The sequence below is a fragment of the Carassius auratus genome, chromosome 30 (genome assembly GCF_003368295.1).
Source record: "Carassius auratus strain Wakin chromosome 30, ASM336829v1, whole genome shotgun sequence".
Classification (NCBI taxonomy): Eukaryota; Metazoa; Chordata; class Actinopteri; order Cypriniformes; family Cyprinidae; genus Carassius; species Carassius auratus.
Genome location: NC_039272.1, coordinates 21,692,074 through 21,708,761, shown reverse-complemented (window position 1 = coordinate 21,708,761; position 16,688 = coordinate 21,692,074). Strand labels below are relative to the sequence as shown.

The following is a 16,688-nucleotide window of genomic DNA, read 5'->3' as shown; positions in this document are numbered from 1 at the left end:
TAACTATTTTTTTTTTCTTGCTATGCTAACATTAGCCTTGTTTAATTAAGTAATAACACCCAGAACAAAAAGAGCAAAACCAGTGAAGAGCTACATTCTCGTTTACCAGATGCAATAATCCTAACCAACATCCACACGAGAGGCTCACTTTATTGACCAAATCAAAGGCTCTCACAGGAGAACCTGTGGTTACCAAAGGCAGCTGCCCTGCAGGCATCAGTACAGGCAGGAAACAAACTTTCCCAGCATACAGGCCTCAGCTTCTTACTGGGGACCCAATTAACAATCTGCTGTTACACCGAGGAGACACCCACGCCATGCTCTTCTGCAAATATTTGCTATCATATTCGCACATGTCTTCAGGGCAGTAATGGTTCATAATGTCAGCAAATATGGTGTCATTTGTATCATTTCATTTCGGAGTACTCCTATCCCTGTTCCAAAGGCAAATAAAACGCCTAAATACGAACTGTAATGAATTCATTTCAAAGCCATTTGCTTGGCAAGGTCTGATTGCATGATTGTACATGTAAATAAGTCAACTTGTACATAGGTTTTATACTCACACCGGAGCTTATAAAGATAGCAAAGGCTTGTTTGGAATGATTACTGTTGCGCCGGCAGGGCTGACAGCTATTAGCACACTAAAAGTCACATTCATGGAACGCCTCAGAACACTAACACAGTTTTGTTTTTTCGGATCTATCTTGAGAGCCAGTGTGCTGAGCTATGAGCTCAGTCCGTGCCACTCACAGAGAACCGATGCAGTGAGAAGGTCTCAGACTTCTGAGGAGCAAACAAATGCACTGCAGTGAGTTAAAAGTGCCCTCCAAACACCAGGGGACACTCGAGACGTCTATATGGATATAGAGTTTGTGTCACAGCCAACAGCATAAAGTAATTGTAAGTCATTCATTTTCAATGAGAGTGAGTGTTCTGAGTGTTCCCTCTGGTGATAAGATAACACTGAGCAACATATACAGCAAGCAAGGAGCAATCAGTCATGTGAACACTGCAGCCGATTTCACTAAATCAGAATTATTAGCAGTCAATTATAGCACCAGTGCCAGTCAAATGTAAAATTCTCAAGATTTCAGGTACCATATTTCAATATAACTGCAAGAGACAAAAGTGAACACACTCTAAGAAGTTAAATATTAATAAATTAAATTAATTATGTGTAGTTTAGGGAATTTTCTTAATAAAGTCAATAAACATTTAAGTAAACAGATTTTTGAGATTCGATTAGCCAAAAACAACTGTTTTAGGTAAACATTCAGAAATAAAATTAAGAACAAATTAAAAATTAAGAGAATAAGTGAATTAATAAATAAAGTGGAATTAAAAAAAAAAAATCTGTGTGTCAAAATTTGTGATCATGTCTGAAATTTCATGTCTGAAAACTGAAATTAGTGTTTGGTTAATAAAAGAAAGCATTAGGTCTAATGCTATTTCTGTCACATCCAGATTTCTGACTATGTTTACAACATAGACATACAACTGTGAGCATTCAAATACAGCCACCTGTCCCATCTACTAAATTAAGCCAGCACCCATTACTACTTATACTATAAGTCACCTGACTTCAGTTTACAAAAGTTTCATACTTTTGATATTCGTCTTAACATAGCAGCCAAGCAAGAATAGCAACTACCAACCAAAAGTGACTTGGCGACCTCCTGCGACTGGATTGATGTCAGCCTAGCTGCCCTTAATGCAGAAGATGTCTGGTTAGACTGCTAACATTTTCTCATCCAGGTGGTGCACGGGTCACTTCCTGTTATTCTTGGACCCCAATGGGCTGCTATGGAATAATGGGCTATTTCATGACAAACTCGGGCAAAGTTCCCTCAGACGTCCCGAAGTCCAATGTGGGAGTCCTTATAAGCTGACTGACATCAGGAGATTAGAGGGTTCAAGATGGGATCAGGATCAATGAAGAGGGACTTAAGTCTCGAGTAACAAAAAAGTGTGCACAGAGCACTCAAGTGTGGTGGCTTTAGGAGGATGGAGTGGCTTTTTTCTCAGTCCCTTGCTATCACCAGTTTAAATTCAGGGCCAGGGAGGATGTACTCGTACATGACTAATGGCAGTAATCGGCACATAAACAGGCAATTTGTTCATCGTGAATCTCTGTATAGTCTAGATTCACAATCGCATGTGTAAGCCACAGCTCCCAGGAGGCTCTGATTGGTGGGTTTGTGAGTTAATTTCCCTTTATACAACAGGATATACAGCTAGTTTAGTTTGTTGATATAAAATCTGGTGGCCATATCCACTGTTGCTCCACCTACTGAACACAATCTCCATTGAGACGGCATGAAAAGTGGTGATCAGTGTAAAATAAATCCACTCCTCCTGAAAACACCAATAACATTACAGTCCGTAACCCTGTGCCCTCCCACATTCCTTGGGCATTTCTCTGGTCCCAAAACTGTAATTTGACATCTGGTCAATATTAACGGAAACTGTGGCTAAACAGGCTTTTTTGTTCCACGGAGCAGTGATAATAAACACTGCTGATCTAGAGTAGGCTACTTGTAACCCTCATGCTCTATGAGTACAGGAATAAAGGAACAGTTCAGTCCAGGATGAGCACTTTGATGTTCTTCACTTCACGTTTTATTCCTTAAAAGGGACAGTTTTGGCCAAAAATGAAAATTCTTCAAAACAGTTTTTCCAAACTCACATGACTTTCTTCTGTGGAATAGAACAACTTATATTCTGCACTGTGTTCCAAGTCTTCTGAAGCCATATGATGAGAAAAACTGCTCTTAAACTCTTAAACATACCTCACAAATCACTCTGACACTTCTGCATATTTATACTTGCTGTTTTTATTGAGCTTATAATGGTTTTTTGTTGCCATCTTCAGTTTCATGAAAAAAATAAAACCTTTCAAAGGGATAGTTCACCCAAAAATGAAAATTCGTCATTAATTTCTCAAGACCTGTGTTCATCTTCAGAACACAAATTAATATATTTTCAATGAAATCCGAGAGCTTCCTGGCCATCCATGGACAGCAACGGAACTACCACGTTCAAGGCTCAGAAAGGTAGTAAGTTCATTGTTAAAATAATCAATGTGGCATCAGTGGTTCAAGCTTAATTTCATGAAACTGAGAGAATACTTTTTGTGTGCAAATAAAATAAAAAGAACAACTTTATTCAAAAATGTCTTCTCTAATATTCGATATAATTGTGCGATTATGAAATCAAAGAAATCGTTCACGATACTGAAAGCTGTTTGCGTAGCTTCTCAGTGAACCATGGCTCTGTGTAGTAAATGCTGCTCCATCTGAAAGCACGTGAAAATACCACATTTAATAACTTTTTTACTCCAAACTCATTTCAGTCGAGGGTTAGAAATAAATCCTTCTGTGAGATGATGTGGCACAGAATAAAGGCATGCAACATATTTCATGGTATTCTAAGCAGTGATAACAGCAATGTCGATTAGCATTTTATTATTTTTTTTTTTTGTTGCGATTTATCGTGCAGCCCTAAACTCAGGCCTTCAATCAGTTAAATATTGATGCAAATCAATTAACTGGCATACTTCTCTGCTTTTCCTAAAACATTCATGCAAGGTAACTGCTGAGGTACACAGGCTACAATTTCATAGAGTTCAGAGGTCATGCCTGTTAACCTCCTATCACAGAATTCAATTTCCAATCAATCAGAGTCTAGAGGCCAACAGAGAAGGATTGACCTAATTTATAAGACTTGTGAAAGTACAAGTGACAGTGGGTGTGATTGTAGCTCTGAATGATATACAGCAGTAGTTCTCAACTGGTTTTGCTACAGGACCCAAATTGTACATTCAACATCAAGTGGAGATTCAACAAAGTACCAAATTTATTTACAGCACAAAATGGGTTCATGCACAAATAATTAAATCCACAAAACATACCATGGTCAGCACAAACCATGTTTATCCTCAATACAACAGAACCCACATTTAGGGTTGTCTGGGTCATATTTTCTGTTACCTCTCAGGGTTTGTTAATTAGAATTAATTTTTGAGGGAATTCATGTAGCACAACCTATCAATATTGATTAGTTGCATCTTCCGTGTTTTCCACGAGCCATCATAATAGACAAGTGACTAGCTAAAAACCGATCTGAATGACCACATTACCACCTTACTGATATCGAAGTTAAGCAACAAGCGTACTGATGATACTCCAGTTAAAGGAAAGGCTTGCTAATGTTTTAAGGAGAAGATATGTATACAGTCCGCCCACAGCACTGGCATATGCACAACAGAGGGACTGTGAACGTGCCATGAGAGGCCTTGAAACAGACTACCACATACAGACATGGGAAAATGATATTCTTTGTGTGTATGCAAGGCATAGCGCTCGTAACCGAAATACTCATGGATTAGATGTGGCTGGCAACAGTCTGTTTATAGAAACCACCAACCAAAATGTAAAGGTCTCACCAGGGGGGAGATTCCAGTTGTCTAAACCCTGACCTGAGTCTGTGTTTCAGAGTCAACCCAGCTTTATTAGTATGATTGCTAGGGATTTAATACTGCCACAGCATCACAGCATCTCACATAATGCAAAGATGTATTTTCAAATTGAACCTAGTGTAGTGAATAAGACATACATGACTTCTTGTCTGCATTACGGTGTACACACGACATAATTATTCCCATGTTATGTGTGTCAGTTAAAAGATTGTTCTCCACCTAGCTTTTGTAATCAAAAGTTAGATAAACAGCTGTATCTTGTTCAAGCCATTTAAAATAACCTAACATCTAAACCCACTGGTAAAGACAAAAACAAAACAAAAAACACTTAAGTGCAAAACAAATTGTTTTATAAATGAAAAAGGGTTCAATGTGTAACAATACACATATTGGTATTGAACTGTTCGGTACATGGCATTCGGTTCGGTATGCATTACAAACTATTACTATTACATTTGGAAAATAAAAGAGCTTAAAGTGTGTAAAATATAAAGATCTTTTTATATGTAGACATTGCTCGTGCATAGTGAATTGACTGAGATTAATATGTTCACTGGCATAACTCTTGCGCAAAGTTTGCATGTTGCTTGTGTGATATCCACTGGCTCTCCTTCGTGGTTTAAAACCAAAATATTTCCTAAACTGCGATGTAACGAATTATCCTGCCCCCCGCATCAAAAATGTACAGAACACATACCAAACCGTAACACTACTGTGTCGTATTGAACCAAACCTTGAATTTTGTGAACCGTTAGACCCTAGTAAAAAATATCTTAGTTTTTTTTATCAAAAAATGAACAAAGGGCTTAATTTTTTGGAACAACATGAGGATGAGTAATCATTGACAGAATTTTTTATTTCAATTTATCCCTTAAAAAAAAAAAAAAAACTTGAGTTACATGCTAAATAACAATTTAAAAGACATACAAGTCATAATAGCTATAGCAATATTTATGATCAGGCACTGAATAGAGTAAAGATTCAAGGTACTTTGAGCCAGAAGAATTGCAGTGGTTTCTTTTTCCCCAAACCAGTTAAGCGCAAACCCCAACCCACAGCTGTTTTCTTTGGTCAACTCAATTATGTAGTTACCTGTCAAGAAAAGTTCAGTAATACCACAGATGGATCCGATTTTGACAATGGATCTGATCGCAGCAATACCTGAACTGGTTTAGAGAGAGAAAAATCTTTTTAAAACACGCAACAATCTCTTTGGGTTCTTAAGTAGACTCGACTCATGCCTCTTCAGACATTTTTTTTAAGACGCTCCGTTTAATTCCACAATTAAAAGTTCTGCTTGGTGCTTGTCTAAATTTGTGTAGCTTTGTTAGCTAAATGGGCCCCTAATTTCATTTCCGTACAATGCTGCTGGCTGATTCATGCTGTCAAATCATTTGCACCAGGCTGAAATTGGTCTCTCCCCCTCGCACACACTTAAACCATCCCCCAGAGCGGGCCTACCGTCCTAACGGTTCACCTCAGGTCAAAATATGGGGATCTACTGAAATCTAAATCTACATCTTGTTAAAGACACAGATAGCAATACAAAACCACGCTCCTAATACAAGAATGTCATTAGTTTAAGCAGCGGTTCTGAAGTCGATTAGAGTTTTATTAGACCGGTAGCAATGTCAACTTTCCTGGGTCTGGGATGAACACATGCAATGGCAGAGTGCCTGAGCTGGCTAAGGAGGAGGAGGAGGGTTAGACTGAACAGACACAGAGGGGCAGCTGGTCTTTCGGCTGCAGTAAATCATAGAGACTAAGCCCAAACCCAACCCCCACACCTTTCCAAAGAAAAAAATAAATAAAACAGCCCTTGCAGCCCAGTGGCCCAAAAAACAGGGACTACTAGCAAACAGCGGTTGAAAAGAGTAATCTCACAAAGTTTTGGAAAAACCTGGGAACAAACCATCCCAGTGAGAAGTCACAAACCTACCAAAATGAAAAGTTTTGGTAACACTTGTGAAATTTTAAGGGGAAAATGGTTCGTTGTCATTGTCTATTGTCAATAGTGTATGAAGCACAAGCAGCTTTCTGAGGGCTAAAGAAGTAAATAAGCATGACCAACTGAACCAAATGTGAACTTGTGTGCGAGGAAATCTTTTGCCCACACACAAAATTCCCAAACAACCTCAACTGAAATGACTGGATTTTGCCTGTGAAAATTTGCAGAAAAACAGGTAAAGGTGACCGCACCTTTATTCAAAGCAAACACTTTGTTATCCAATGATTGGGTGGTTTCAACAGCTGGGCAGAGCACAACAGAACAGAAGCGGCATTATAAAAATGCATTGTTCAAGGTGTGAGACACCAAGAAAATGGTGAGATGTAATGCAATGACCAAAAATTTACATAAAGCATCAAAATATTGAAAAATAGGCCAATATTATATTTTCTATTAAAAAGAGATTTATACGATTCTATGAAAATCATTTGAACAATGGATTTCTGTATTCTGTAGGCCAGTGAACAGCTTATGCTAAATGATATGTTAACAATATTTACACTATTTTGCCAATTGAATGCCTAACACATTTGCCACAATAAAATGTTTGATTCATCTACATTAGCAAATCATGAATATGCAACTCACTGTGATTCATCCAATCAATCATCCTCAGGTGAATAAGTTGATAAAACCTTTTAATCAATCAATCATCAGCTGTAGGTTATTTTTTATTTTATTTTATTTTTAAACTTTGATTTTCTCTTTTAAACATACAAACCATCAAATTAAAAATAAATGAATAAATAAAATAAAAAGGTAGACTTGTCAGTTACACAAGATATGAGCAACAGCAATAGTGATTTTTGCTTTTGCAATACAAGTATCAGATACGACTCCACTTGTCTACAAAATAATAAATGTATAAATACAGCTGCATCCCACTCATATTCACACCGATTAGACAGTAGCTAGAGTGCTAAATAAAGGAAGTAAAACCACATGTAGGGACTTTTTTCTTATTCTGACAGTCTCCTACACACAGAGGTCACTTTTATTTGACTGCTCAGCTACCCACAATTTCCTCCCCGGTCACCATCGACACTCCCCCAGTGATAAACAGCTTGTTATAAATACCTCACATCAAGAGGCTGAGGGAGTCACCTATCGACTTCTGCGAGAGATGCCGAATTCATTTTCCAGTGAATACACTGGACCGGCTCCTAATGATTACGGTCTCGTATTAAAGGATGACTCCATGGGTGCTGGGTAATGAAGCTTTCGGAGCAGGGCTTGTGTGACAGACAGATAAGAGAGTGGCCAATGCCATTAGTACATAAAAACCAGCAGCCAACAGGAGGGCCATGGTTTGGACACCCTTAAAAGAGGCTTCCTTATCACACCTCACAGATACTTAAATGGATTTAAACCTGAATTCAACTCGTGCTGATGGAAGAGATAGACAAACGTGTAGCTGAAAGAAGGTGACGCTGGCAGTAAACCAAGGAAAACCAAACAACGAGCCAGTTTATGGGAGTCTATATTTCTCTTGATGTGATTACTGTTGACTCTACATCACTGGCAACTATGGTTTGGACACACGGGCCAAAAGAAAATATGATACATATGTCAGTTGGACTGGTCTATGGCAGTAGATCACTGGAGTGAGCTATGCATTTGGGAATGAAGGTCAGACTTTTGGCGGGTGGATGAACGCTAGCTTGTGTACACAGGCACAGAGTTGATGGGCTGTAACCCTGAGTGATGAGGCTGTGTGTGTGTGTGTGTGTTGATATTGAGGTGCTGAAATGCTACATATTGAACCGAGTAAGAGGAACTCACACGGGGTTTAACCCAGAGTTTAATATAGGGGTGTAGCACATGTATGCACACGGGCACACACACAATTTCCAGGTCCAAATTAAATGAGATTAACATTCACAAATATATTTTTATTCTGCAAAGACAGCTTTGCCTGGCATCCTTCTGTGAATCACGTCCGTACATTTGTGGATCGCTGTGTGCATTTGTGGCTTTTAAAACATTTCTAGCATCAAAACACTGACAAATTCACAAATGTGTGGACTTCAACCACCGTCAACTCAAACCAATCACATTTCGTTGACCCATCGTAGCACGCACATAAAGTTTCAAAATCCACAAATGCATGCAGCCATCCACAAATGCACAAAAAGGAATTCACAAATATACAGAGAGCGATCCACAAATGCGTGTCTATTTATTCTATTCTATTCTAATAATCGATTTATTTGGAATTATGCAACAAATCTATCTCCATATGAAAATACCACCTCCACAGCCATTTCTAAGCACCATTTATTTACATTTAAGCGAAGCTTTAAAAACTTGCAGTGTGTATTGCAGTCACTAAGCTCACAGTGTCCAGACACTAATATTTTAACCATTCATGAAAGATGAATCACTGTCTGGCCATCTGAGATTTCAGTTTAAAGATAAAGGATTTTCAAAGGTTTTTTCTTGGGTATTACAGCACAGCACGAGTGTATATTTGCACCGCTTGTTTGCTTTTTGCACGTGAAAGAACATTTAGACCCCAAAATTGTGAAATGTAATGTCAAAATTAACAGGCCAGTTGCTGGACGTCCTTAATAGTCCACACAAAAGACAAACAGGTTAACAAATGTACAAATTTATCGTGAATGGGCTGTCATAAAAAAAAAAGAACACGATTTTGTGACAATGAATGGACTATTATCCAAAAGACTGTAGGAACTAATGAAGGCCCAAACACAGGTGTGAACACTAAAAAAATAATCACGGCTGATTGAAATCAGTGTAATAATTTGACATACAGCAGTGTTGTCTGAGGCTGACGGCAGGCCCGCTGAAAAATATTTTGCCACGCACAAAGGCTTAGCGGCGAAGTCAAGTCCTTCTCTTAATTACCTGCTATTGTAACACACATCTCCCGCCCATCCCCCGCCACAGTAGGGTCCCATTTTAACCAGGCTCCCCATATGCCCCAGCTCACTTGTTGGCCTTTCCTCTTTGCCACCATCTGCCATATTAGTTCAGCCAAAATGAAAAAAAGAAAGAGCCAGACACAATGAGACAGAGAGCTAGCCCATCTGCTCCCTTCCAGACTCCCCAATCATTACTACACAAAAGATGCATTTACCCTGCTACACAATCCACCGTTTTTAAACCTCTTATCCACTCCGCTATCGTCGTTTGGGGAGGAAGTCATTCTTCAACCTGATCACGGATATGTTTTTTTTTTTTTTGAGCAAACTACTAAATACGAACCATTAGGAGAGAAAACGCAAGGTAAAGACGTGAAGAAAGCGAGCTCCACAAGCTCGTCCTGAAAGGGAAAACGATCCTCTCAGCCTCCTCGTCAAGTCAGGGCTGGAGTCGCAGAATCCTCGCTCACACTCTCCCCTGACGAACACGGCACGCACCAATGAGCATGCCCGCTCCAGCGGAAATGGCTGACAATCAAAGTGTTGTCGTCAAACACAGAGCAGTGAAGGGGCAAAGATCGCTGCCGTCTGGCCCTCAGAGAGCACACACTCGCACATTGATCCACCTTCCATCGGGCTTGTCATCACAATGAACTGACTACTGTGTTAAACCGCAGGGGTGATACAGGATACAAATACATTATAGACTTAAAATTCAACTGGCCTTCAGTGGCCAAGTACCTCAGACTACTAAAATACTAGAATAAGTTGGGTTTCATAAATAAAAATCTCAATAAAGAAATTGATTTTTAACAAAATCTGGTCCAGACCTACCATGAGCTCTGAGGTTATCAAGCCAAAAATCTGTGTTTTTTAACATTTTATGAAATTGCCAAATTCCCTGTGAATAACTACAATATCCTCAATCCTAAAGTGGGCAGAGCCTTGAATCCACCAATCAGAGAATTCTGTTACCAGAAAAGCATGCACCACACCAAAACTGCCCCTCCCATAAAGCATTACATATACTAACTAGGAATTACATAACCAACTCTGTCTTTTTTGAAAGCCCAGTGGAAGAAACAAATGGGAAAAATACTGGGGTGATCACTGTTATCATCCAGAAACATTTGTACCAGCCTTTTAAATTTGTTCACAGCGTTTTAGCAAAATGTGCATTTCACACTAAATGTTTTTCCTCAGAGTTCGGTAAAAAGGAAAAAAATAATAGATGCCATTTGTGAAACCTTTCGTTCAAGTCCTAATGGAAATGGCAAACACAACGTGTCCTGACCTCTGCATATTCAGACCGCCTAATTGCACATCCAGACTCTGTGCTTTTACAACGCCAGCGAGAAGGCTGCGATCTATTTCTGGCTGCGTGGTCACACCATTGTGTGGGTGCAGAAAAACTTCTGCTGCATTAAACTAATTTTCCAGCAGCGCAGCCCACGACAACACTTAAAGTGCAAAACAGGTCATCAAGTGGAGTGAGTGGAAGAGGAGGTCTAATCCATACGAGGAGCTGGAGTTAATTCATCAGAGTACCCGGCTTGTCTAAACCGCCATTGCCCTGGCATTCTGATTACATTAGCAGGGGGAAAAAAGGCCGTACCACGAATGGAAGATGCAGCGAGCAGCTGTCGCAGTCCGAGTGGGCTGATGTAAGCCCCTATTCTCAGCGTGTCCCGGCCGGTTTCAATTACGCACTAACCCCTGACCCCACGCTGGTTGTAAGCGAGAAATGAGAAGAGGTGCTGGGCTTGACGCCTAAGCTCCAAACAGCAAGGACAGAATGGGATTTGGTGGCTCTAAATGAGGAGTTTGTGGCACTGTCCCTTCACGAAGTGAATGGGATTCCATCTGTAGGGTGTATTTGGGGGATGGGCGGTTGCTTTTCTTTGCCTTTTTGGAGCTGTTTTCTATAGACACGGCTACACTTTAGAGGGTGGCGTGAGGCCACCTCTTCTGTTCTTCTTTCTGCCCTTTTTGACCCTCTGTCTGTGGTCAATGTGGAGATTGCCAGAAAGAGACAGCTGCACTCCAGGCTTCCCGCCTCAGTTCCCTGTTGCTCTTTGAGCCTTTCTCTGTTTTCCATTGATTTCTCCATCGCGCTCTCCACTGCGTGAATCTACCGCTTTAGAAAATGTCATCTCTGTGGGGTGGACGAGGGCTAAGTTTCCCAGCCTGAAAATAAGAGAAATTCGAGACCCTTGGCTTTGGCTCTGTGGAAACATTGTCCTTCCTCTCCAGGCAAAGAGAAATCCCTGGGGAAATCAGATAACATGCAGCCACATACAAAATTCAAGGCCGATAATCAAACCCTCAATTGTTGGGATCAAGTCAAATGTGTTTGGCAGACGTGGATGGGCTTTTAAATGCACATCACACGAAACAGCAGGAGCTGGTCTTCCATTACAGTACAAATAATTCATACCCTATGAGATTACTGTAAAGATGAAAAGATATCAGAGCGTTTCAACGTCGGAGATTCCACACCAAACGCGATCAATTTAAGCCTGCGGTGCATTTGCTGAAAGATGCTGATGCTGGCAGTTCCTTCTCTGATTCAGTAAGCACAGATTTTTCTCCCTAATTATGGTCAAATTACAGACTCTGGCTGCGGGATCACCAGCTTCTACTCCCATTCTCTCCCACAATCCTTCATTCTTTTGTGAGGACGGGAAAAATGCTACATATCTTTTTTGAAAACTTGATGGAGCACGCTGCGGTGAGCTGAAAGTGTTTACTTAAAGGAGCCATTTTAGCGACTCGCATTTTCATGGGCTTACTCAATTTGGCACAATCCTCTGCAGCTCCATGTGCAAAAAGAAAAAAAGAAAAAAAGATAATAGAATCACAGCAAACCAATGGTATCAAATGATTATTACCATTTTCATGTACTGTGGTCTTTATTAAGGATAAGTCGGTTGTCCTGGCTTTGGTATTTTTGGATGCTTTAATTTTTAAATCACAAACTGAATTTACAAATCACATGCATTCTCTGAAAAGTTTCTCAATTCAAGCACTACAGTCATTTTCGGCAAACAGACAAACTAACCAACGCAATGATGTTTTAGAGCATACTGCTCTGATGCATTTTTAAAATGTTGTATTAAAGGGACAGTTCATCCAAAAATAAAAATACTCTCATCATTTACTCACCTTCACATTATTCCAAACCCATAAGACTTGTTCATTTTCGAAACACAAAGATACATTTAATGAAAAAGATATTTTTATAAAGAAACCTTTCACACTTTAAAAAGTTCATAGTTTGTAAGAAAACAAGCTGTTTAAGGCGCCGTTCAGATATTGCGTCTTTTGCATGCTCAAGTATGTTATTTCAAATGAACAAGCCTCTAAGAGATTTAAAATGAGTCTTGAGACCTCTATTTATATCACTTCGGCTAGGCTTCATTCTGAAACATTGTGAAATGCACCTGATCAGGATAAGATGACCTCAGAACCAGCCTAAGTATACAGTTCTACCTTGTGACATAGGAACTTGTTCATTTCTAAAACAGTAATTTGGCACATCCCTACCATTTACATGGTACTCCAAGATACTTCAAAGAACAGCATTGAGCATGATGAAAAACATGAAATTACCATGAAACCATGCCCAAAAATCATTCTGCTCGTACCATTCTGTTATCCCAAATCAAAAGTTGTGTCATCTGACATATTCAAAAAAGGCCCTTTATACTGAGTAAGATATCTGGACCACATGCAAGTCAATGAACTCGCGGAGTTTAAATGCCACAAAAGGTTAATGACTAGCGGTTCTGTTACTCAATGGCACACACTGGACACACTTCATTTGACGAGCAGCCAAAAAGCTGACGGCCCAGAAAAAGCAATTGTGTCATCTAGGCTCAGCATAAACATGATTTCTTTCAAAGAGAAAGCACTTAAAAAAAATATTTGAGAACATGAGCCTGAAAGCTATAATTGACATAATAAAATGTAGAAAAAATACTTGTCCAAGTGGTCATATTAGCGTCCTTAGTCCGATGCCATAGTTAATTTGACTCAAATAATGCTGTGAGGGACAGAAGTACAATCCGTTCAAAGATATGCATCTCAAAACATTTACAAATTTAAACAAGAATTTCAACAAGCCAAAGATTTATATAGAAATTAGTTCTTTTCATGTCATAATCTCTTAGGTCGCATCTATTTTCCTATTCTTTCCCCCCAAAAAATTGCCTACCAGAAATGTGTGGAAAGTACCGAAATACAGTTTCTGTCACTGAATAAAAAAAGGTAATTGGAAAATTTTCTCTCACAATATATAAAACTCGCAACTCAGACTATCTTTACTAAAACTTTGAGTTTGTTACACACAATTCTGACCTTATTTCTTGAAAATCCAAATTTACGTATCACAATACTGACTTTTTTCTGAATCCATATTAAAACGAAGCCTAATTTTGTGGAAGAAAGGATCAATCTGTAGCACCAAAAAATATTTGTTCAAGAAATGTTTCTTATGTACATAACATTCAAATTCACATTAATGCACAAAATCACATTTTACATTCAAAATATATATATATATATATATTGTTCAAGCAAAAAATAAAATAAAAGGCGCTTCCATAGAGAAAATATTTTCAGTATTTGTTCCACTGCCAATGGAACTTCAAAAGCAAATTCAACATGGCATCTACTCTGACCAAAGCTCACTGTCTATCCCCATGATACCATATATGACATCAATGCAACGGAGTGATCACATGACAAGAAAACAAAAGCACTCTAAACACTGGCAGTGACACTAACCCTTTTTCTGGGGGGTCCTTTCTCTTCCTCCTTCCCTCCCCTGACACTCCTGGCATGCTTGGCGGTCTTCTGCTCTCCTGGCTGCTTGATGGTGATGCGGATCTCCGGAGGACAGATGTAGTTCTCTAGATTCTTAGGAGGCTTCTTGGCCCTCTTGGTCGTTTGTATCTTCAGCTTCAGGCTGCCTTCAGAGAAACTTGCCTCCTTGATGGAGAATTCCTGCTCTTCCAGCCCATCTCCCTGCCCCCATCTCTCACTGTCCGCATTAGAAGTGACATCGATGTCCTTCCCCAGACCAAGGTCTTCCTCCTCTTCATGGTCCTGTTGCTCTCCAGGTAAAGGGAGGCTCTTGATTGGACTGGCCAGGAGACCCACCTCACTGAGATCTGCTCTGTTGATGGTGGTAACAGTGGAGAAGAACTCCTCGTTTCCTTTGGGCCGGGCCGTCCGAGTAAGGTCTCTTTGCTCCATCTCGAAGCTTCGTCCACGAATCAGGAAACAGAGGGACCCAAAAAAGGTCAGAGGGACACCGGTCTAGGTGATTGAGTTGAATCAGAGGGATGTGATTGTTTTTGGCTCTACTGCTCCCGAAATCTTATAAATCTCGTTAAGGTGGAGTTTTTCCCAGGTGAAACTGAAAGTAGAGTCAAAAAGAACAAATTATCAGTTAATTAAAACTGCAAACACATGCGTACATGTCCAGACACGCCAAAGCCTACATGAAAAAGAAATTAAAAAGCTGTTAAACCACATCACAATCTCTTACATTTTTTCTAACCAAACATGACACAATAAAGCACTTTTCTTTGAAGAGTAATCAGATTTTTTGTCGTCCTAACCAGCCGCAACAAGCATTGTGTTACAAAACGTTTTGGTAGCACTTGGTTTCTATTTCTGTTACATTGTGTTGAGTAGCCCCGCCCCCAGACAAATCTCATTGGTCCAGGGATGTAAACACAGCTGTGTATTACACAATTCTAAATGTCTTTTTCCTTATTTTTAATAAGAGATTTGCTGATACTATGTCAGATATCGACTGTTAATAGATATGCAGTTTAATTTATTCTCTTTAAATACAGCTTTTTTTTTTTAGCTGACTCTTTAACAAATCTAAAAAGAGAATAATGATTTTAATAATGTATATTATAATGGCTAAATTCCACTGAATTTAGTTTTTACTTTGTATTTGAAATGTATTTAGACACAACAGTACAGAATTTTACTGTAATCTCCATTTATCAGTTATTGGCCATTATATGAAAATAATTTATGGCTTGCTGATTTATATTTTTTAAATATAATTTTTAAACACTTCAGTACATCAGACCAGTTTATGGTGATTAAACACTTCCTCAGTACCGTAATTCCTGTTTAAGTGGGCAAGGTGAATTACTGAACAAGCCAAACGAGTCTTTGTTAAAGCACCAATTAATCAGCATTGGGGTTTAAGCACACAGTCTTCAACCCGAAACATTTGTACCGCTGGCTCCAGGCAAACTCCCTGACACCATAATTACATTGCTGACCAGCTCATTTGCTTTAGTGGTCAGTTGAGTAAGCCTAGTCACGGTGTGAAAGTCAACAAATGAGGCCTCTGGCCCAGCGATAAACACTTTCCAATCATCAAACAGACCACAACCTGAGTGACCAGAGACCTGGAAAAGCCCAATTAAGGTTTGAACAGAACACCTCCGCAGCACACACACACACACACACACACACAACATCAAATTGGGTATTGTATGAATTTAGTAAAAAATAATAATAATTCAGGGTACTGTCATCCAGCATATCAATTATATCACTCAAGCATACCATGGCTGACAAAATCCATCTAAATATAATTCTAAAAAGCATTCTGATTGGCTCAGACATACGGATGTTATGTCATACCCATGTCGATGCCTGGAGACACTGACAGGCATTGAGCTCGGTCTCTCATCTGCTGTTGGCTTGTAGTCAGACTCAGCTCAGTGTCATTTACCCTTTCAACTGCCAGACAGGTGACAGATGAGAGGCTACTGAAAACAACGGCAGCTATCGCAAGACAGCCTGGATCCACGCTAGACTAAACAGCTCTATCTATCCATCATATCATGGCAGTCAAAACGGCATGATTCTCATTCCAGCCTGTGCCGACTCAAACACAGCCATTCACAAATCCTCAACGAAGCCCAGATGTTTATATCTTTCTTGTCTATACATCTGAGTAGTGTCCCAATGCATCTTGGGTGTTCTAGCTATTTGGCAAACAGACTAAAAAACAAAAATGACATAACACCCCAGTGAACATAGATGCAGCAGTCAAAAATGGTTGTCATTCCTTATTTAATGGCTTAATTCTGTTCTGCACAAACGGTTCAATATGTGAAGGAAAAAAAAAAACAGTATAAAATGTTAATTGTGTCTTCATTGCTTGTAGTTATGAGTTTATTGTATCTTACAATTTTGACTATTTCTTTTAATTGCGACTACATTTCACTTCATTGTAAATTTATTCCTTAAAATTGTGAAATGTATCTCTCAC

General features: G+C 39.4%; 1 protein-coding gene across 1 annotated transcript in view; it reads right to left on the bottom strand.

Annotated features, from left to right (window-relative positions):
• The window catches only part of setbp1 (SET binding protein 1), a 55,863-nt gene that overhangs the window by 28,958 nt on the left and 10,217 nt on the right, over positions 1-16,688 (bottom strand). Inside the window, exon 2 of the mRNA XM_026212143.1 lies at positions 14,162-14,795. Coding sequence (XP_026067928.1) covers positions 14,162-14,632 — 471 coding nt within the window. The 5' untranslated portion in view covers positions 14,633-14,795. The remainder of the gene's footprint in view (positions 1-14,161; positions 14,796-16,688) is intronic.